Source organism: Ochotona curzoniae, unplaced genomic scaffold (assembly GCF_017591425.1).
Source record: "Ochotona curzoniae isolate NIBS_2020 unplaced genomic scaffold, NIBS_Ocur_1.0 scaffold_2587, whole genome shotgun sequence".
NCBI classification, from domain to species: Eukaryota; Metazoa; Chordata; class Mammalia; order Lagomorpha; family Ochotonidae; genus Ochotona; species Ochotona curzoniae.
In genome coordinates, this window is record NW_024467096.1 from 10,123,268 (window position 1) to 10,145,176 (window position 21,909).

General features: G+C 39.1%; 1 protein-coding gene across 2 annotated transcripts in view; it reads right to left on the bottom strand.

Moving 5' to 3' along the window:
* Positions 1 to 14,017: 14,017 nt before the first annotated feature.
* Positions 14,018 to 21,909, bottom strand: part of CCDC50 (coiled-coil domain containing 50) — a 61,417-nt gene continuing 53,525 nt past the window's right edge. For both annotated transcript variants that reach the window (XM_041003013.1, XM_041003012.1), the window contains 3 exons: positions 21,540 to 21,619; positions 16,467 to 16,573; positions 14,018 to 14,474 (listed from right to left, as the gene is read on the bottom strand). In XM_041003013.1, the coding sequence (XP_040858947.1) occupies positions 14,455 to 14,474; positions 16,467 to 16,573; positions 21,540 to 21,619 (207 nt within the window). In that variant the 3' untranslated portion in view covers positions 14,018 to 14,454. The remainder of the gene's footprint in view (positions 14,475 to 16,466; positions 16,574 to 21,539; positions 21,620 to 21,909) is intronic.

Sequence of the window (21,909 nt, forward strand, 5' to 3'; positions counted from 1 at the left end):
GCTCAGCTCCAGATGTTGTAGCTATTTGAGAAATGAACCAGCAGATGGAAGATCTTTCTCCGTATCTCTGCTTCTCTCTGTAATCGACATTTTCTTTCTTTTTTTCTTTAAGATTTATTTACTTTTTTATTGAAAAGGCAGATATACAGAGAGGAGGAGAGGCAGAGAGGAAGATCTTCTGTCCGATTGTTCATTCTTCAAGTGACTGCAACGGCTGGAGCTGAGCCAATCAGAAGCCAGGAGCCAGGAGCTCTTCCAGGTCTTCCGCATGGGTGCAGGATCCCAAGGCTTTGGGCCATCCTCAACTGCTTTCCCAGTCCACAAGCAGGGAGCTGGATGGGAAGCAGGGCCGCCAGGATTAGAACCGGCAACCACATGGGATCCCAGTGCGAGCAAGGCGAGGACTTTAACCACTATGCTATTGCGCCGTGCCCTGCAATTGACATTTCCAATGGGAATAAATAAATCTTGAAAAAGAGAGAGAGAAAGCTGAAATCCTTTGTTGTAATAAAGAATACAGCTTCCTCAAGGCTGTGTGTTCTCTGCTTACAGTGAGGTGTGTAAGTTAAGGCTTTTCTGAGAAGATTGTAGCAGACGTAACTGGGCATGGAGCGTTGAGTGCTGGGGAGCACAGATGATTCTGGGAGCTTTAGCCGGGTGACCACTAGTGCTGCGGGCGGCAGTAGGAGTGGACATAACTGGTGGAAATCATAGTCTGGGGAAACTACCAGCTCTCTACCAGCCTTTTTTTCAACTACTCCAGAGAAAAGTAAGCAGTCTCTGAACTTGAGATGTGTGGCACTCATCTGAAATGCTCATTTCCCAAACTGGTAAACAACCGACAGATTGACACATACCAGCGAGGCAGGCATCTTCATGTTCTGGATGCCTCCGTTCTGTATCTGAATACCACAACAGAGGAATGACGCTTGCTGTTTCTTATCTAATTTCCTACTAACACGCCTGGGAGGCAACAGAGGATGACTGAAGTGATGGGTCCACTCCATTCACACGGGAGATCCAGACTGAAGTCGACGGATCCTGGTTGCGGTGTGGCTGGTGTGAGCAGCTGGGACGTGAACCAGAAGATGGCAAGTCTGTTTTTGGACTTACTTTACTGAAACATAGTCACCAGCTATTTCCAGGTGGCCTTCTTTGGTCCTTGCTACTTCTTAGTATTCCTAAGGTAATGAACCAGTCCTTGAGTAAGAATGCTTGGGACCCTGCACTCTCGTGGGTGGAGCTGCCAGCTCCTCATTTCTGCCTGGCCCCTCATGGGCCATTTTGTCATCTACAAAGTAAATCAGTGCATGCAAGTTGTCAAAGAATTCTTTTCAAACTAACTGCCTTTTGTCTTATTATTGCTTTCCTTCCATGAGTTTGCATAGGTCATCATTTTTAATCTTTTATGTTCAATATTTCTCTTCCAAATAGTTCAAGTGTTTCTGAGAAAAAAGCACGCAGCATGTTCAATCTGATAGTGTCTCCATCAATTGAATATCTAACTTGCAAAGATTAATCACTGCAGCATCTGAGTTTAAACCTAACTACTAACTTTCAATTTGTTCCACATTTCCATGTGTTTTGTATTGATCGCCATATTACATTTCCTTCACTATTAATGCGGAAATGCAAGGCAATTCTTGATTTGTATCTAACCGGTTCTCCCTTGTGGGTTCTGAGAATAACTGTAGAATGGGCAGGGGCTGTCGTCTGCAGAAACAGGCATGCATTGTGGGATTGGTCTGGGCTGTGCTCAACTTGCCTTTATAAACAGGATGCCCATCCCTGCGTTAGGACAGGCTGCTCTCCAGAGTTTCTCAGCGCAGTCCTAGTGGGCTGGGACTCCGTCTGGAGTCTTTAGGGGCTATCTCATAATGTCCCTTCCCTATCAGTAGTTAATCAATCTGGTTCGTATACCTCCAGACACTGACAAGTCATTAGCCAGTGCACAGTGAAACTGCTTCACAGGTGATTTTTATGTTCTTTTTTGCAGTTATTGTGATTACAGCAAACATTATGTATCAGAGTCTGACAGTATTGTTGCCTCCTTAATCCTACTTATTTGAAAGATGAGAGACAGGAAAGAGAGGGAGTGGCAAAGGGAAAAAAAGATGGGAGGGGAGGATAGGGAGAGAAAATAGGGCAAGTGAGATCTTTCTCCATTAGTTTACTTTTCAAACGATCACACAGGAGAGGTCTGGGCGAGGCCCGCGCCAGGAGCCAGGGACTTCATCGTGGCCTCCCATGTGAGTGCCAGGAGCCCAAGTACATGAGCCATCTTATGCCAGAATCTGTGGACTTCCAGGTGTGTTAGCAGGAAGCTGGATCAGAAGTGGAATAGATGAGACTCCAAACTGTACTTCACAGGTGACCAGTGTTACAAGCTAGTACAAGTACATACATGGCAGTGTGACCTGCGATGCTATGCCACAGCAATGGACTTGCATTTATATGTCTTCCAAGATAATGAAGAAACCTTCCCTCATTATACAATATGTGTCCTTAGCCTAAAAATCAACTGGGAGCTTGCTCAAAGTACAAAACTTCTTTCTCTACCGGAGACCTTTCTATAATAATGTATGATGTAACATCTCCACAGGATAAACAAATGAACATTTTTGAGAAATGTGTTACCTTAGAATTTTAAGTCTACATACTTTCATATCTTAAAACTTCACTTTTAAAATTACATTTTAAGTTTATAAGCCATGTTTATCTAAATAGTTCTCATATATATACATATTTTAAAGATTTATTTATTTTTATTGGAAGGGCAGATATACAGAGAGGAGGAGAGACAGAAAGGAAGATCTTCCATCCTATGGTTCACTCCCCAAGCAGCCATAATGGCTGGAGCTGAGCCAATCAGAAGCCAGGAGCCAGGAGCTTCTTACAGCTCTCCCATGCGGGTGCAGGGCCCTAAGGCTTCAGGCCACCTTCGACTGCTTTCCCAGGCCACAAGCAGGGAGCTAGATGGGAAGCAGGGCTGCCTGGATTAGAACCGGCACCCATATAGATCCTGGCGAGTTCAAGGCAAGGACTTCAGCCACTAGACTACCATGCTGGGCCCAGTTCTCACTTATATTAAAAATACTTTTCTTTCTGTATTTCTAATCTTTTACCCAAGTTCATTTTCCTTTTATCTGAAGAACATACATATCAAATTAATATGGTTTGGCAGGGCTTTTTTGAAAATTTATTTCCTTCAGTTAAAATTTCATTATGTATATTTTCAAATATATAATGTGTATTATGGCAACTGCATGATAAATTTGATGCATTCACTCCCAACTGGTTAGTCTGAAAAATCATCTTTTCTCTACTTCATTCACTTCACTCAGTGATGACAGATGTTCACCCACAAATGTTTCAGCTTCTCTCTGAAACACAAAGACTTTACATTCTTGGATTATAAATTGATGCCAATATCATTATATCTAAAATATGAATACCAAATACTTGATACCATCTGTGCGACACCTGTCCGGTTCTCCTCAGTCACCTTCGGAACTTGGTTTCCAGTTTCACATTCAAGCATCGCTTGTGTCTTTCCTCTTCCTGATAGTGTATTTTGTTTTGAAGATATTTTGGCACTTGTTGAATAGGTTCTAATGGTATTGATTTTGCCATTTTCAATATTTCTATTTAAGCTGTTCCATTTCCTTCAGTCCCTAGGAACTAATACATCTAATACATCCTGAAGCTGATATCCTTTTGTATCAACTCTCCATGAAACGGCACAGTGTCATTCTATGACTTCTAACTCAATAATTCTATCAAGAGAAATTAACATTCAGCAATGATTTGCTCCTTGTTTTTCCAAATGGCAGATAAAAACTCCATTATTCCTCTCATTTGCCAGTTTTGGATATAATGCCTCAGTCAACACCATCTATGGGTAGACAGTAAACATTTTAAGAAAAAGACCATTAGAAAATGAGACTTCAACACATGTAAACTTTGCTCTTACTGTTCTTATTGATACAAATTGCCCCATCTTTGGTTGGGACAATATCTCATGTATGTGAAATTCAAACAAAAATGATCCACTTCGCAGAAGGTCTCCTTAATTTGCTAGCAAGAATTTTTCATGATTGTGATTTGAGCTTGAAGAACGTTCATTGTCAATGAGGTGCATATTGCTTCACAGAATTCTCATCAGAGATGATTTTTAATGTTTTAAAAAATAAATGTATGTAGAAGATATAACTATAGTCATTAGATGTATTTACCCTCTATTATTTTATAAGTGAATACAATTAAATTCGCTTAGTTAACATTTACAAAGCTTTGTTTTCTAAGTATTTCAAGCACCCTCTTTTAAGATCAAATCTATAAAATAGATAATATTCCCCAAGTTAGTGCCTTCCAAAACCATGTATTTTTTCCTCATCAGTAACTCAAGTATTATTTATTTTATACATTAATTTGTAAGAGGCTGAGAGAGGTGTCTTCCACCCACTGGCTTATTCCTCAAAAGACCCTAACAATCACGGTGGACCAGGTCAAGCCAGGAGCCAACAACTCCATCCACAGAGGTGGCAGGACCCTTAGAACTTAGGCCTTCGACAAATGCTTTCCCAGGCACATTAGCAAGTAGTTGGATAAAAATCAGAAGAGCTGAAACTGCAGCAGGGATTCCAGTGAAGGCTTGCCAGTAACCTAAGGGATGGGTTCGTTGAGAGCACCACAGCAGTAGCCCTGTACTTGCGCTTGGTGTAAGCCAGTATGCCGGAGTATTAACAACATCTTCTGACTCTTTTCCAGATACACAGTGGAGAACCTTCAGATTCCCTACATCTTGATTTTCTCATTTCAAATAGATCCTGTGGATCAGTCTATCACTGAAGTCTTGCTCGTTCATTCAGGCAGCTATGTAATACTCCATAGTGTATTAATACTCCATTTTTTCCATAAAAAGTATTGGGACTTTTCTAACATAAATCTAGAAAATGACACAATTCCTCTTCTAAGAAAGTGCTAAGGAGTGACATGAGCAAGGAGGTCAAGTAGACAAACTCAGGATATTTCTTAAAAAGTAAAAAAAGTCAGAACCAATGGTGCCAAAACTCTGGAAAATCGAGGATGTACAGCAACCTGGAGGACATGGAATAAGTAAGGTTACATTTTTAAAATGTGAGGAAAGCTTCCTGACATTCAGCTTGCTCTTGTCCTGGCCTCTGCCTGGCACAGACAGTCTTGACAGCAGACTACATTGCCAATGTGAGACCTGGTCTCCGAGGAACCACAGATCTCATTTGCAATTATGCACATTTGTTCTAATCTGACCAAGGGTTATGTGAAGCAGTGGCATAAATCCATATCTGTTTTATTAACTTGGAACTCACTGACACTAGAAAAATGGTTGATCGTGCAAATACTCTAAATAAACCCACAGATGCCTAAGACAGTACACTGAAGACATACCACAGAGCTGATGACCCGGGAGAAAAGCTGAGAATTTACAGTAACAGACAACCTTAGTCACGGAGAAGTTTTTTAAAGATTTATTTTATTTTTATTGCAAAGTCAGATATACAGAAAGCAGGAGAGATAGAGAGGAAGATCTTCCATCCAAAGATTCACTTCCCAAGCAGCTGCAATAGCCAGAGCTGCGCCAATCTGAAACCAGGGGCCTGAAGCTCTTCCAGCTCTCCCATGCAGGTGCAAGGTCCCAAGGCTTTGGGCCATCTTGGACTGCTTTCCCAGGACATAAGCAGGGAGCTGGATGGGAAGCAGGGCTGTCTGGATTAGAACTAGAGCCCATATGGGATCCTAGCAGAATGCAAGGCAAGGACATTAGGTGCTGAGATACCACGCTGGGCCAAGTCATGGAGAATTTAGAAAACCATGCACTCACACGTCAGAGCAAGTAACAGTCTCAGGGAAAACCATGGACTGCCTAATGCTTTCATGTTGGATTGAATTCAACATGAAAGCATTGTTGAATTAATTGTTGCATTAATTGTTGGAATGAGGGCTCCGTAACCGAGCAGCACTGAGCTGCTGAGGGCAGCAGGTAAGGCTTTTTTGGGTTGTTTTCTCCCCACAGTCTCTGGTAGTCATGCCAGTTTCTACCAGGCACAGATAAGCACAAGCTACAGAACAGAGACCACATTCAACAAAGTCTCAGTAACAGGTTGAAAAGTCTCCAGATGGACTGTTTCTGCACCTCAACTGTTGACAAAGGCCTTGTTAGATTTATAAGCCAGCTTGCTCTATCCTAAAATGTACCAAGTTCAGCAAAATTATGCGTCAATACAATAAACTGTTAAATACTAAAATGAAAACAGACACAAGACAGCTGAATAGTACCCTATAGCCACTTTAAGGTGTATAGCAGCCGATGCTGAGTACAAACAAAAATTGAAGGGTCAATGAAGTAGTCATAGGATGTGGTTAAGAACTTGCATTGTTTTAAAGTATTGATTACTCAATACTATGTCAATTAATTCCATAATGTTGTAAATTGTTGTTGATATTGTGCTGGGGTTTCTAATTGATTGGGATGATATTCTGACAGCTCTACCTTCAGACCAGAGATGGTCTCCGCAAGAAACTGTTGAATTTGTCTGGACAATAAGATGCTGGACTCTATGCTTGGCATATGTTTGCAACGAAAGAATCTTTACTTAATTGAACTGTACTACTGCAACAAGGTGGAGGAATCCACCATGGGGGAAGGGTTAGGGGAGGGGAAGGAGGAATCCCAGAGCCTATGAAACTGTGTCACATGATGCAACATAATTAAAAAAAAAAAAGAAAGAAAATAAAATTGCGGGTACACAAGCCTAAAAAAAAAAGTCTCCATATAAATAGACTTTTATAACTTTCATCAACCAAAGCAAACCACCCACCTTGCAGAAGGCTAGAGATCTTATTTTCAGAGTTACTATAACATTCCAATGTCTAGTTTTCAACAGCCCGCAAATTCCAACACGTGCAAAAAGATAGTGAAATATGGCCCCTTCAGATGTGAACTAAATGAACATTGGCTGTTAACGAGGAAGTCTAGATGTTGGATTTCCTGTTATACAATAATAACAATGCATTACCAAAACTATGAATATAAAATATACACTGGGTCTGGCATGGTAGCTTAGTAACTTAAGTCTTCGCCTTGCATCCGCTAGGATCCCATATGGGCCCCAGTTCCTATCTCAGATGCTCTACTTTCCATCCAGCTCCCTGCTTGTGGCCTGGGAAAGCATTAGAGGATGACACAAGGAATTGGGAACCTGTACCCACATGGAAGACCCAGAAAAAACTCCTGGATCCTGACTTTGGATTGGCTCAGCTCTGGCTGTTGAGACCACTTGGGGAGTTAATCAGCAGATGGTGATTTTTCTGTCTCTCCTACTCTCTGAAAATCTGACTTCCCAATAAAAATAGTTAAAAATACAGGCGTGATGATATTTACATAGTTGAGATGGATGTACGCCTACGTGGACTGCAGTTTAGGGAGTGAAGGGTCAAGGAACGCGGAAAAGTGGATGAGACAATTGTTTCCTTTTTGTTGTTCTTCCTGCATGTGGGAGAAGGGGGTGGGGAGGGAGGAGGATCATTTCCAGCAGCCCAGCTGCAGTGCCCAGGGACGGGGATGCCTGGCTGATTTTTAAGGAAGAGCTTTCTGGTTGCTGTCTCTGTAGCATGTGGCTACATTCAGACTGTCATATCCCATAAAGACCAGTCTTTAAATTAAGCATTTCCTATCCATGATCAAAAGGAGTTGTCTTACTTACACTCCTTTAATTTGCCTTACAGATCTGTGAACTCTGTCAATTTTATCTAGTAACTTTTTTGAGGTCAAAGCTTGAAATCAGCTTTTTCAACTAAATGTGTCACGTGCACACAATTACCTCAGCAGCATCTGATAATAACCACAAAGATAATCTGGATTCCCTATTCTGCTTTCTAGAGAAGAGTTCGAGGCCCTATTCCAAGGCAACGGACGTAGCAACCTCTCTGAAAATAGACATTTCTGAAAAAAGTTCTAATTTTTAATAGATCTGCCAACTTTTCTCAACTTTTCTCAAAAGTAGAAACATTATAGCTATTACATCAAATTAAGAAGGAACAAATCTAATGAAGATGTTAAAGAAATCATATCAACGCATAGTTCTGAAAAATTCATTTCCCTACATGAAATCAGGTGGTGTGCATGAATCTTTAGCCATTGAATTCCTGTGTGAACATCCACTTACCTGTTTGTTTTCTCTGGCCAATTCAGCAATCAAATGAGCTAACACTACACAGAGAACAAGCTTACATCTCTGATTTATATTGGGTGTATTAAAAACTTGTTAAACTTTCAGCACACCATTAATGAGTGTGTGTGTGTGTGTGTGTGTGTGTGTGTGTGTGTGTGTGTGTGTGTGTGTGTGTGTGTGTGTGTGTGTGTGTGAAGCAGAAGTATCCGGAACTTTTAAAATGGATTTATTTAAGACATTTCAGGATTTAGTACAGAAGGAAAAACGATAGACCCAGAACTTCCCGAGTCCTTAAACCTAGCAAAGAACACACAAGACAGAGATCACCGACTTAACAAACGATGAGTTTATTACGAGTGAGGGACAAGTCAAACCATCCAGGAGAACAAAGCACAGAGACTCGTACACTACTTTGGTTTAAAAATGATTTATAATGTTAGCATTAAACCTGATGTTCAAAGAACCAAATTGAACACTGCGTGTAAAAACAAGCCATGAAAACACAAGCTTGCATAGATGAACTGATGTCCATGTACAGTGGGTGGTGAGCACCGGAGGGTACCTCACATGAAGCTGACCTGCTCTGCCTCCCAAGACAGGAAAGTTGTCAGCACCATGTTTCTCCTTTTCCTTAGTGAGGCGAGGAGCAGGAATAACTTGTGCTGTATGCGGGTGAAAGGAAACAGACTGCTTCTGTCAGTCTAGTCCAGATGGCAGCATAAAAAATCACCAGTGCCCACTGCCAGTCACCTGTAAGGCATCCCTAACGTCTCTGTCTCAGTTCCACTCACTCTCTGATGAGGCATGTGGCTCCAGGTGTCTTGTTTTCCTCCTCAGGCAGGCAGCTATTTGTCCCAGGAAATAGTTATTTCAAAAGCATTATTAGGTGTTGGCTATAAATTCATAAGCACTTGGGATATTCCTTTATAAAGGTATCTATGTTCCAGATTTTTAGTGAGGTAAAAAAGAATTTGCACATGGCTGGATTTTTTAAATCTACCCCTTATGAGAATACCTTTCTAAATTATAAGACAAGCAGTGGCATCACCTCAAATCTCAATTTGATTCATATGAGTAAACTCCTTCTACTTTTTAAACTCATCACCTTTTCAAGTATAAGGATTGTGCTGGGAAAGATTCTTAGTGAAAATCTCATTACAGAGAATTCTCATTTGCAACATCATTTTTATATTTCTCCCCACTGTACTTACTCATTAGTTAACATATTTCACAAGATGAACGCAGGGTCACAGGACAAAGGTCGAAAACAGCTGTTTCTGAGGAAGGGCATTAGACTTGCAAGTTTATAACAAAAGCTGATGCTGCAGCCTACAAGGACTTTAGGGACTGATCCAATCACAAGTACAAAACCTCTGACATCGAACATTTTCTCATCAAATTTAATAACTAGAAACTGTCTCCAAGCAATTATGGCCTGAAATCCACTGCTATAAAAAGATACCTTAAGTATATGATCTAACTTGTTTATTCTCTCAACTGTCTACTTTTCATTATTCCTAATTTTGTTCTTTTGTGAAAGAAATGTTACTCCAACCCAGTCTTTTCATCCCTCTGTTCTTTCTATAGGAACCTCAGCACAGAACCATGGGGCAGTGAGTTAGGCGATTGATTCTGCTCTCATCTGAAATGCTAAGAACAAGCACAGTATTTTGCTGGTTTCCTATGTAATGAAAACTCGAGAAAAAACATTTTCTACTTTGCAGAGAATATACAAACGCATATTACACCCATTGAGAACACATCAGTAAGCAGTGTTTGTATACACGTAAGGGAAACAGGATTTTACAGTCAGATTTTTCAACAAATCAACACCATTAGTCACAGGATTAAGTTACTTAGTGGCATCAAACAGAAACTTTTAAAACCCCTCTGGTGTGTTCCCTATCATAGCACATGCTTTCCCAGTTAATTTCCTGTTAAAAGTGCTAGAGGCACTCCTCACAGCAGCAAATGTCTCATTTCTCTGCTGTGTTTGGTTTCTCCTTTCTGTTGTTAGTGGTAAGCATTTCAATAATGCAAGGGTATTAGAGAAATTTCTACACAGTGTGAATGTCTTCACTGCACAATGGAGCCTTTGGAATGAGCAGTCACCACAGAGGGGGAGGACAGTCAACTCTGAATTATTCAGAAAGTGATTACCTGGCCTAAAGGAGATTTATAGCCAGGGAATTGTTTGTTTCTTCCTATGTCTGTTCGGTCATGTTAACTGCTTATTCAGAAGCTGAAAAACAACTTGAATTGATGCTTCCACCATTGTTACTCATCAGTCATGGCTCAGGGAAGAGGAATTCCAAAGCCCTAGATGACAAGGATGCCTGGGAATCAATCCTCCATGAATACTGCATCTCAGTGGAGAGCTGCCATTCACCATACAGGCCCTACGCTGACCTCAGCTGCAGTCCAATGTAAGGCAACGCTGCCCCCTGCAGACAGCTAGCACACAGTGCAGGCTGCGGCAGAAACTTGAGAAACCCGAGTCTGCCAATGACAATTTCCCAGTTTACCAGACAAGTAATTTCAGCATTTCTAATTGCAGTGGTTAAATGCCAGGTGTCACAGCAGCCTGACTACTCCCTTTAATAGTATTGCATACCATCATGGATAAAATAGAGTCTTCCACCAAGAACAACGATGGCATTGTGTCCCTTGCAGTATTCATAGGAGTATTCAAGTTTGCGTCTTGTGGCCCATATTGTCTATTATGGGCTAAGAAGAGAAAGAGTTCTCCATGGACATTAAGACAGGCACAGCATTAAGATGCAAAGGCATCCTCCGACATGAGGAAATGGGATCATTTCATATAGTCACTGGGCTGATATGAACAGAAATGGGCAAAATATATACTTAAAAGATTTTCACTTTTGATGAACAATTAGCTACAATTATGACTGTTTAGAGAAAGCCCATGTTATGAGAGTATGGCACACTATATACATTGAAATTGACCTGAAAAACATTTCCTTTCAATGTGAATGATCCCTGTATAAATACTGTCTTCCAAAAATAAAGGGAGATAAAGCCTTTAACGGAAAGTTGTACTCAGTTCTTAATCCTTCAGAAAGCTGTTCCCACAGGGTTCTCACAGCTTTATTGTGCTAAAGATTTTACTCAATCACTGCAAGTTCTCTTTCAACAAAATCAGCACTGAATAATGAATCGTCTAGGTGTCCATCTGCCAAGATGGCTTTTATATAATAGCAACACACATTAAAAATCAAGGCTACAAAAGGTTAACCACCTGTGTGAAAAACTGAATGCACCATATTTTAACCAGTAATTTGTAACTTGGCACGAGTTTAGAGTTTTAACCGTATTTTTAAAATATTGTCAGTTAAAAACTCATCACTTTTAAAGATTGTGACTTTGAGAAAAAGGGATGGACAAGTGTCAGTAACAAATTTATTCATATTCAGGTCAGTTTCAGGTGATAGCATGAGCAAGAGAAATGTCAGGTTTAGAATTTTCTAGAGTGAGTTCAGTAGAACACAGTATCCAACATGGATCCAGGGTCCATTGTCATGTTGAAATTTTCCTCTGGGGTTATCTGTCCAGATCTTCCCATCTAATTCTGATTTTCTCTATGATCAAACCCACATGGTTCTTTCTGCAGTTCATTAGTTCGTTACTGGTTGTTGTGATATCTCTTGAGAAACAATTATCAATTGTATGCAGAGTCACTTTCTAAAATCCTCAATCCTATTTTAAAGCATGTGAGGAATATGTCCAGTCCCCTACAAAATAATGAAAATAATTATGTCTAACAGTAGTTTGAACATCAGTCAAGAATTTTGTTGGTTAGGTTAGGGCATTTAGTCTGACCCTATTATCTCATTTCCAGGCAATACTTCACAAAAAGTTAGGGGGGGGGGGAGAGAAGACAAACCTACAAGTAGCCATATGATAAGCATCTATAACATACTGTGCTCAGTCAGCAATACTGCTATTAGTGAGGCCTGGTCTCCAGGGAGCAGAGACAGGAACCAAGATCTTCCAAGGCCAGAGTATTTGTTTAGATCACAACATTAAAGCATAATAGACCTTGGACACTCAAATTAAATGGTATGTGTTTCAGTAGCAGAACAAAGTAGTTGTTTATATATTTATCTTAAAATGACAAAGTACAAAACAGAGAACAGAAAAGAGTGTCTGGCAAGTCATTAAAATACAGTTATTAGTCGCTTCTATAGTCTCAAAGATAATTATTTGGATGAGAAAGAATAATTCGATTTCCTCCTTATTCACAGGGAAATAATTACTCTGATATTCTCTAAAAATTTTCTGCTTTACAAAAAATAAAATAAAACTTTTAACTTTTAGTTTTTAAAAACCTAAAAAAAGTAACACATTTTTCAATACTCATGTTGAACTGGATAGCACGAGGGAATGACCAGCCCTGGTCACTCACTCAGAGACACGAACAGTCTGGTTAAGTGGCCTGATATATTTCTGAAATAACATTTTGCTACCATAATAAATAGGAGTGAACTAAGTACATGAGAGGCAAAAAAGTAGAAATTTTGAAATAAAACTGATTGTTATATGAGATAGAAAAATAAACATTTAGAAAATAAAAATATGGCAAATGATATTGTTCATTTGCCTAATTTTCAAATAAAAATACTGTTTTTTTTCCTTTAAAGTTACCATAAAAATTTTTAAAAATATGAACAGAAATCACAGGGCAGATAAAGAAAAATACAGCACGAATATAAGTCTACCAGGGCTAACTGTTGACTACTGAAATCACCACCTAGAATCTGATTTAAGGTCATGATCCATATTGTCCCCAGTTTCTTATCTAAATGAATAAATTCACATTTTCATACATCAATTTCATCACGTGCACTCAAAGTTCCATTATTTTTCTTTTCCTCCAGTTCTCCAAGATGGCAATATCCCTTTCGGCAAAAGATGTTCGTCTGCCCAAAGCTTAACTCCAAGACTAAGCCTTTTATTCAACTTCCTCTTCTGTAAAATCTTCATAAAATCAACACCTTTCTTAACATGACAGTTCCAAATCGACTCCAAGAAACTTCCTTAAATAGCTCCCTGAATACTGTGTGACATTAAAGATCAGGCAAAGAGAAGGCAGTTTCCAAAACTCAATACAGAAATTTCACAAACGTCAGCTTCAGATAGTGAGATGCTACGGCATGCACGTGTGCGTTTCCTTGCATTGCACGAGGTCAGCTCACAGGCAGACTTGATTTCCTGAAGGAGAGCTTTAAATGTCTTACACAAAGACATACAATGTTCATTAACAAATGAGTAAAGTATTGTAGAAAGAACTAGTTTACCAAGCTTCATGTTGCATTATTCTAGCTGATATGAACAGAGGACAACATTGACCTGTTGTCAACGAACATTTCTGTGTGTGTAAGCAAGAATAAAACTTCTAATCAATACAGAGAACCCTTCCACAACTTTCTCCTACCTTCTTTAGCTCTATAAGTAACTTAAGACAAGTGAAGAAGACAGAAGACTCATTTTCAAATGAATTTGCATGGAACTAAACTAACATTTCAGAAAATCAAGCTTTTTGTCATAAAAATTGATGCCAGGGCCACTTCCCAACAGCTTCAGAAAGCCTTGCCACCGAAGGAACAACAGAGTCTCTTGCCAATTACCAATTTCTTACGATGACCCCTACAGTCCTATGTATATAGAACAGCAAGTTTAAAATCCTGTGGGGATTTCCCTTTTAAATTCCTTATGACTGTGATTTCTTCCTACAGTGCAAAAGGCCCAAGCTCTGTCCTGCAAAACTAATGCACCAAAAAAGTACTTCTTACATTCTTTTATTCTACATTGCATCCAGACACACTTCACGTTGTCCGTTCTTCCCCACATAATTCTAACTGCTACACAAAATCTAGTCCTGAGAGACCAAAATTCCATAATTCCATAATTCCAAAAGGGAATTCTCACAGAACTCTTGGACATGAGATTCCAGGTAGGATTACAGTGCGGAGGCTGATATTGGTCAGCAGCTACATTTTCTTACACTGCCCACGTGATCAGGAGTAACCAAAATATTTGAAATAAAGTAAAAATATATATGGTCATACCAAAAAAAAAAAAAAACAAAAAACAAAAAAACAAAACTGAGAATAAATCCCAGAGATGCAAATAATGAGGGGAAAATAATGTGGAATGCAATCGGTATCATCTGGTAATTTCTGCTATGGTGAGTCCATTTTCAAGGAAGAATCATAGGTTTCTATTGCTTGTAATGGAAACCTGGAAAGAACAGAAAAAAAAAACACAATTAAGGGAAAAAATGAAATTTAATTTTTGTCCCTGTTCAAGTAAAAACAAATTTCGCATTTCAAATTATTCCTTTCTTCTTGCTTATAGAAATATTCACACACAGAATTAATACACTATTCTAACAATGAATCGAATGTATATAAGACAGCAAGGCACATTTCAAAGTGACATAAGCATAGTTAGACAAAGAAAAACATAAGCTATTCCACTGAAATCAGGGATAATGAAAATGCCACAAATTGATACAAATTGTGATGTGTGCTGTTTCAATAAAGATATTTGTAATGTCCAGTGACCTATTTTAAAAGCGCTACTTGTTTTATTATCAACACTGGATGAATGTGGCAATAAGGGATTTAAAAAAAGTAAATATCTGACACTTCGCAAGAATACATTCTAAGTATTCTTTTTTTTAAAATTTATTTATTTTTATTACAGAGTCAGATATACAGAGAGAAGTAGAGATAGACAGATAGATCTTCCATCCAATGATTCACTCCCAAATGACGGCAACAGCCGGTGCTGTGCCGATCCGAATCCAGGATCCAGGAACTTCTTCCAGGTCTCCCACACGGGTGCAAGGCTGTCAAGGCTCCCAAGGCTTTGGGCCGTCCTCAACTGCTTTCCCAGGCCACAAGCAGGGAGCTGGATGGGAAGTGGTGCTGCCTGGATTAAAACCGGCGCCCATATGGTATCCCGGCGCGTTCAAGGCGAGGACTTTAGCCGCTATGCCACACTGCTGGGCCCCCATTCTAACTATTCTTAACGGTAATTGTTTATTTATTTCATTTACATTGGAAAGGTGAAGTTACAGAGAGAAGGAGGGAGAGATTGCCTTCCCATGTCATGTGCAGGGAGCTGGATCAGAAATGGAGCAGTGGGGACTCAAACTGGTACTCATGGGGTCCTGGCATTCACATGAAATGCTGGCACTATGGGCAGAGCATTAGCTGATACAGCACAGCCCTGGTCCCAAGAATGGCAGTTTTGAAAGGCAGTAATAAGAGACAGCTTTAACTGTCATTAGAAATGCAAAGATAATAAAAACATCACCTAGGAAATCTTCAAAAATTGATTCAAAAACATAAAAGCTTCATCAATAAGGGCTAGTATCTGTACCGTCTACTGCAATCTGTAGTTTTTTTTTTCATATATCTGATTCTGAGAACTGTGCTACTGCCCGTCTAGACTGTCTCCATCTGGATATGGAAATTAATAAATTACCTTATTTTATTTTACTATTCTCATAAATTACATACAAGTGAATACATATCCTCAGAACAGCAAATATATCCTACAATCCTTCATTTTAAGGTTTGGCAAATTTAGACACACATACTTATTCTTTTTTTTTTTTTTCATTTTCTTTGTAGCATTCTTTCCCATAAAAGTTGTGTGTATGTATTAACAGTGTTTTGGGAAGACAGTGAACAGCCAAGCACAGATTGAACATCCCTTCTCCAAAACGTCTAGAATCAGAATTGTTCCAGGCCTCCGACACGTCTTCGATTTTAGACTATGTGAATAAACTTGACTGTGTACCCCTAAATCTGAAATTAGTACTTCTTCCAGATCAGAAACTTTCTGAACATCATATCAGCACTCAAAAATGTTTTAGACAGCAGAGCATATCATATGTCCAGATTAGGAATAAACATTCTGTGCAGAAAAGACATTCCATCACTTGCAAGTAAAAGAATTCCATTTCTAAGAGTCTGATGGATGTTATAGAAAACCTTGCATTCAATTTTAGATTTCTATTTTGGTCTTTTTGTCTGTGTCATAAATTGTAACTATCTACTGGAAGGATTTATTTATTTATTATTATTATTATTATTATTATTTTTTGCTGTCTAGTAATCTGGAAACAGCATTTAGTTTTCCACTACATGGTATACAAGTGAACAAAGCAAACAACGAAACCAATGTGATTTTAAACTCAACCACGTCAACTCCTCCTACCTTTGTGAGAGGACTCGGACTTGGAGACATGACGGCTGGAACTATGCTGCTTCGTGAGATGAGTATAGTCCGCATCCTCGCCTTCCGCTGTGGTCACTGGTGGCGGCCTGAAGGGAAGCCACCATTTAAAAAAATAGATCTTGATTACAGTATAGCACTTCTCATCAGGCTATACCACAAAACATTAGACACAGAGATAAAATAATCAAATTGCTTTCGAATGAATTCTCCTTTAGTTCCTAGAGAAGGCACTTATATGATCTTCAATAATTTTTTTAGCCTTTATTACTTTGCTGTTGCTTCTTTGTTTGATGCATGCAATTAAATACAAATAAATGTATTCTCTCGACAACCAAGACATGTGAAGGACTGTACTTGCAGTACAAAGACACATAGGATGTGACTGTTGTTCTTGCAAAGAAATTCATTTTGTTTCAGTTAGTGTTGCAATAAAGCATAAAGAAAATATAACAAGAAAACTAAGGGAGAAGAGAGGGTGCAAGAAACAGTGGGATGCAAGGGATTTTGATAACCATAAGATCTCATGAAGAGTTTCTTCATCCACCAGGAGGCAAAGTAGATGGTAACAAACTTGCATCTTTCCATCCATTACATTTGCAACTGTTATATCATAAACAATTTTTTTAAGGATTAGGAAATTGTTACTACTTCGAATTTTTACCTTATTTAACACAGTTTTTTTTCCCCCGAACGCTGCACACTGATGAAACACTAAACTTCCAGTTTTTGTTCCCTGAAGATGCACTCAAATTTCGTATTACAGCATGGATCCCTATCAGATGCAGATTTGCCACACATGAAACCGTATCCAGAACATCTGCAAGCCATAGACATTTGCAGATATACAGAAGGAGAAGGAGGGACAGAGAGAGAGAGAGAAACTCCCTGGGTGGCCACAATGGCAGAAGCTGAGCTGATCCGAAGCCAGGAGCCAGGAATGCCTTCCAGGTCTCCAAGGTGGGTGCAGGCTTTGGGCCATCTTTGACTGCTTTCCCAGGTCTCAAGTGGGGAGCTGGATAAGAAGTGGAGCAGCCGGGATAAGAATCGGCACGCAAATGGGATCCCAGGTCAGGCCTATCATAGGCATTTTGAGATTAGGAAATTCATATTCTTTTCAATCTAATGGCCCTATCACATAAAAAGGCAGACATTTTCAAATTCCTCACCTTGTACCCAAGCACTTTATGTCTCTCCTCTAAGTATTCAGCATTTGGAAGAAGTCAGCATGAAATATGTATAAAAGTCTATGTATTTTTGAAGGCTGTGCTACTGGTTCTACTTGGATTATTTAAGTTCATGTTCGGGTTGAATCTGCATAGTGTAGGATAACACACATTTCAGAGTTAAATTAGATAAAATATCTACCTAAATTGGTATTCCTAATAGAAGACGGATGGAGTTCAAACTGAACTGGACCACTGGACTAGTGCTCTAACTATTCTACTGTGCTACAATGTGTCGTCCCCCCCCCGCCCCCCTTTATTTATGAACAGTAGCAGCTTTTGCATGAAAGAGCAGGTACAGGATGTGTGTCTTAGGTTTTCATATGTATGACTTTATATGTAACTTTGTTTTATAATTCCAAACATCATTTGGAAAAAGACTTTTTTTTTAAAATGCACATTTGCATCAGTTTGTTTTAAATGAGAGAACTCTAACCAGTTTGTGGAAAATAGAATAGGTAAATTTACTTTGGTGTGAAACTGTTTTTAAACCCATGCATATGAGGCACGCAGTTACCCTGTGCTGTGAATCATTTTTGGTTCAATAAGGAAAAAAAAATCCTAATTTATTGCTTTCAGAGTCCAATTATTTTGTTACAAGGAGGAAAGCATTTCTATGCACAGCCAGAATGACCAACTAACAAGAGTTTAACTGTTTTCATTAATAAATAATTTTCATTGTGTTAGGAATACCCATTACAACTCACTTCAAAAGACACTTCTTCAATAAATCATCCTTGACACTCAAGACAGGTGGTGTGTCATTGTGTTTGTAGAACTGTGTGTTTGTCATTCACAATACTTAGCACAATCGTGAACAAATATTTTCATAATTGCTTAGATTATAAACTTCATGTGATTATAAAACAGGCAATTCACCTCAGTTCTGAGTAATTAGCACTCTCAGGAAAATTTGATTAAATGAGTAACTTGAGCTAAAAAGCTATTCATGTTCATAATGTATGAAGAACTAATACAATTCATAAAATATTTAAGTCACTCTAATACAAAAAAATTTAAATAACAAGCAGTGTTATCATCAAAAATCCTGCAGTTACAACAGCTGGGAGCTTGGTTTTGAACTTCGTCCAGTGAAAAACAAACCAGAATTTAGATTGCTAAGTGGTTTTCTACTTCTTTAAAGAGAAAGGAACTCTTGGAATGGAAAAAGGCATTGCATCCTTCACCTAAATCTTACCAGTTCTACATGCAAACACCTTTCTCCTCTCCTACTACTGTCTTGACCTAGGAAGATCCCTGCCTTCCAGACTACTTCTGAACAGGTAAGTAAACTTTTCTAACATAAATAAATGTAAAAAAGGAAACCATGGATTCTAACCAGAAAGTACACATTCTGACACGAATTGTACAAGATACCCAAATATCCAAGTTATATGGGTTCTGATTCTTAAGTAAAAACATGTTTTATAAAATTCTGATTATATTTTCTCTGCTATATTTCTATTCTTTAAATGGCATTAAAAATAACCTTGCCACATAGGTAAAAGAATTCTAATTTTATTAGCTCTGAATTGTTTGTCATTAATTAATAGCAATCAATTTTTAAAATTTATTTATTTATTTGGTCTCCTGGCCTGGGTCCTGAGTCCGACATGTGAGGTAGGTACTGGGTCCATGAGCCCTGGGAGCAGGGGATGTGGCAAGGCTCCCATTTCCTGGTCCTGGCCTTTGGTCCGGCCTGCCAGTAAAAAATGAGTACAGTGGATGCAGACCCTGATGCACATGGAAAATATGGCAGCCCATTTAGTACCACTGCAGAAGAAGGCGAACAGAGCAAACTGGACAACTACCCCCAGTAAATAATGACAGCAAAAGTCTGGGTGAAAGGAGACTTGAGGTCAACTATGCCAGCCAATGCACAGTGGGAGGGTTGCCTCACCCCTGAATCGGAGAATTTGACAGGATTTCAGAACTACCCAAACCACTCAGTCAGAACCCTCAGAACATGCAATATAGCAGGACCTGAGTTGATAATGGGTGGCGGTTCCCCATTGCTGGGTACTGGGACATTTGGGAGTCTGGGTGTGACTCCCCCCATTACCTCTCCCCTCCCCCAGAGACAAAAAGAAACGAAGAATTAGGAAACAATAATTTCACCCACTTTTCCCTAACCCTCAATCCTTCCCACCCTAGTCAACCACGTAATCATCATCAAAAAAATAAAATCAATTTAATAAAAAAAAAATTATTTGAAAGCCAGGCAGAGAAGCAGACAAAGATTCCCAATCTGCTGTTTCACCTTCTCAAGGCCCAGGTCAATGTCTGTGGCTGGGTCCCTGCATGGGGAGCCTCCCATGCAGATGGCAGGGACCCAACTAAGAGAGGTGATCCGCTGCTTCCCAAGGTGGCCATTAGAGCAGAAAGCTGAACTTGAACCCAGGCACTCTGGCATGGGATGCACACATCCCAAGCAGCAGTGAACATCTGCACCAAACACTGACTCTTTTAACAGCCCTCTTTAATATAGATCATTATTTACTATTTCTATGCTTCAAATATTTTTAGAGTAACTACTATATTTCAGAAACTTTTCAACTTTGGTACAACTTCAAAAAGAAACATTCCATATGGTCCTATCATATCTGCTAACAAATTTTAAACAATTTTGTTAAGAGGCCAACAGCTCTGAAGACTGTAAAATAACACTTTAAAGTTGACTCCATCTGACATAAACAAACAAATAACAATCCAGACATATTTATTTTACTCAGAACAGATCAGCTGCTTATTTCACATGGACACTATGGTTATATATTCAACTGTAGAACTCTCAAATCTGCCTCACAAGAACACTGGGCATGTGTGCAATCAAAAGCCTCAGGAGCAACAGATTTAATCCAATTAGAGGGACTCTACTAATATTGCCCTCTAAATCACACAAACTCTTCATAATCTTTAGAAGGCATTTGTATCCTGAAAGCACATGAAATTAAAACTAGAGAACTGCTTTTTAAGAAAACTACATATTTTCACTTGAAGGAAACAATTCTAGCAGCTTCCATTTGGAGCAATGAGTGGAAATAACAGTATATATATTTATATACATAGTTACGTTTTACAAACCAGTAAGTATTAGCAGAACAAAACTATAAGTCTTAAATCAACTTTCAAAATATTTATTTGATTGTACTTTTGTCTTTATATACCTATTTCCTCACTGAAATCCAATTACATTTTATTTTGAAAGATATTCAAAAGCAAAGAAGGAGAGTAGCAGGGTGGGGGTTTGGTTGCCTCCCCAGAGATGTCAATATTGACAAGTCAAGGAGAAAATACAGCACTTCCTCTGGAGCTAGAGACTGACTGAGACATGATGAAAACTACATTCCCCAGCCTCAAGAGTTTGATCCAGTGGGATTTAGGTGACCTCCAGTGACTCAAGAATTTACCTGGGACATTTATACACAAACAGAAATGAGTTTGGACATATTTAAATATCATCTGAGATCTATGTGACTGTGAAAGCCCAGTAAACATTTAAACCAGAGATTTTAAATAGGACATGGCTAATCTCATCCCTCCCAAAGTGAAAGTATAAATTGAGTGCATGTGGACAGGGCCATGGTTCCTAACAACAAATGCACTCTTCTTATACCCCAGCTTCTGCAGAACAGTGCTGACTTCATCTTCAACTCATTTTAAGACTGGCAATGAAGTTGGAGGGTAACTTTGCAAGACTTGATCCCACCACACAGTTACAAAGAACAAACATTATTTTTAGACGCCCCCCCCTCCCAAAACAAAGAGTGACACCGCCTTAGTCACCCAAAGGAAAGTTTTCTCATCTCCATCTCACATAGCATCTTACCGTGCTGGTCTGTCATGCTTAGAACGGTGAGTTTCATCATTCTCTTTTGACTTTGGATGTGCAGACTTAGCTAACTTTGGCTATGAACAAAAAACAGACAAAACGCACATCCAAACAACAAAGACAAAAGGTGAAGTTTAGAAAGCATGTTTATTATGCCAACATCTCCCACAGCAGCCAGGGATGAGCTAGGCTAAAGTCAGGAGATCTGAACTTCATTTAGGTCTCTCAAAGTTCCAATTACTGTTATTTTTAAAAACTTACTTATTTTTTTGAAAGGCAGAGTTACAGAGAAGAAAAGGAAGACACAGAGGGAGAAACCTTCCATCTGGTAGTACACTTCCTAAAGGGATGTGACAGCCGGGGTTGT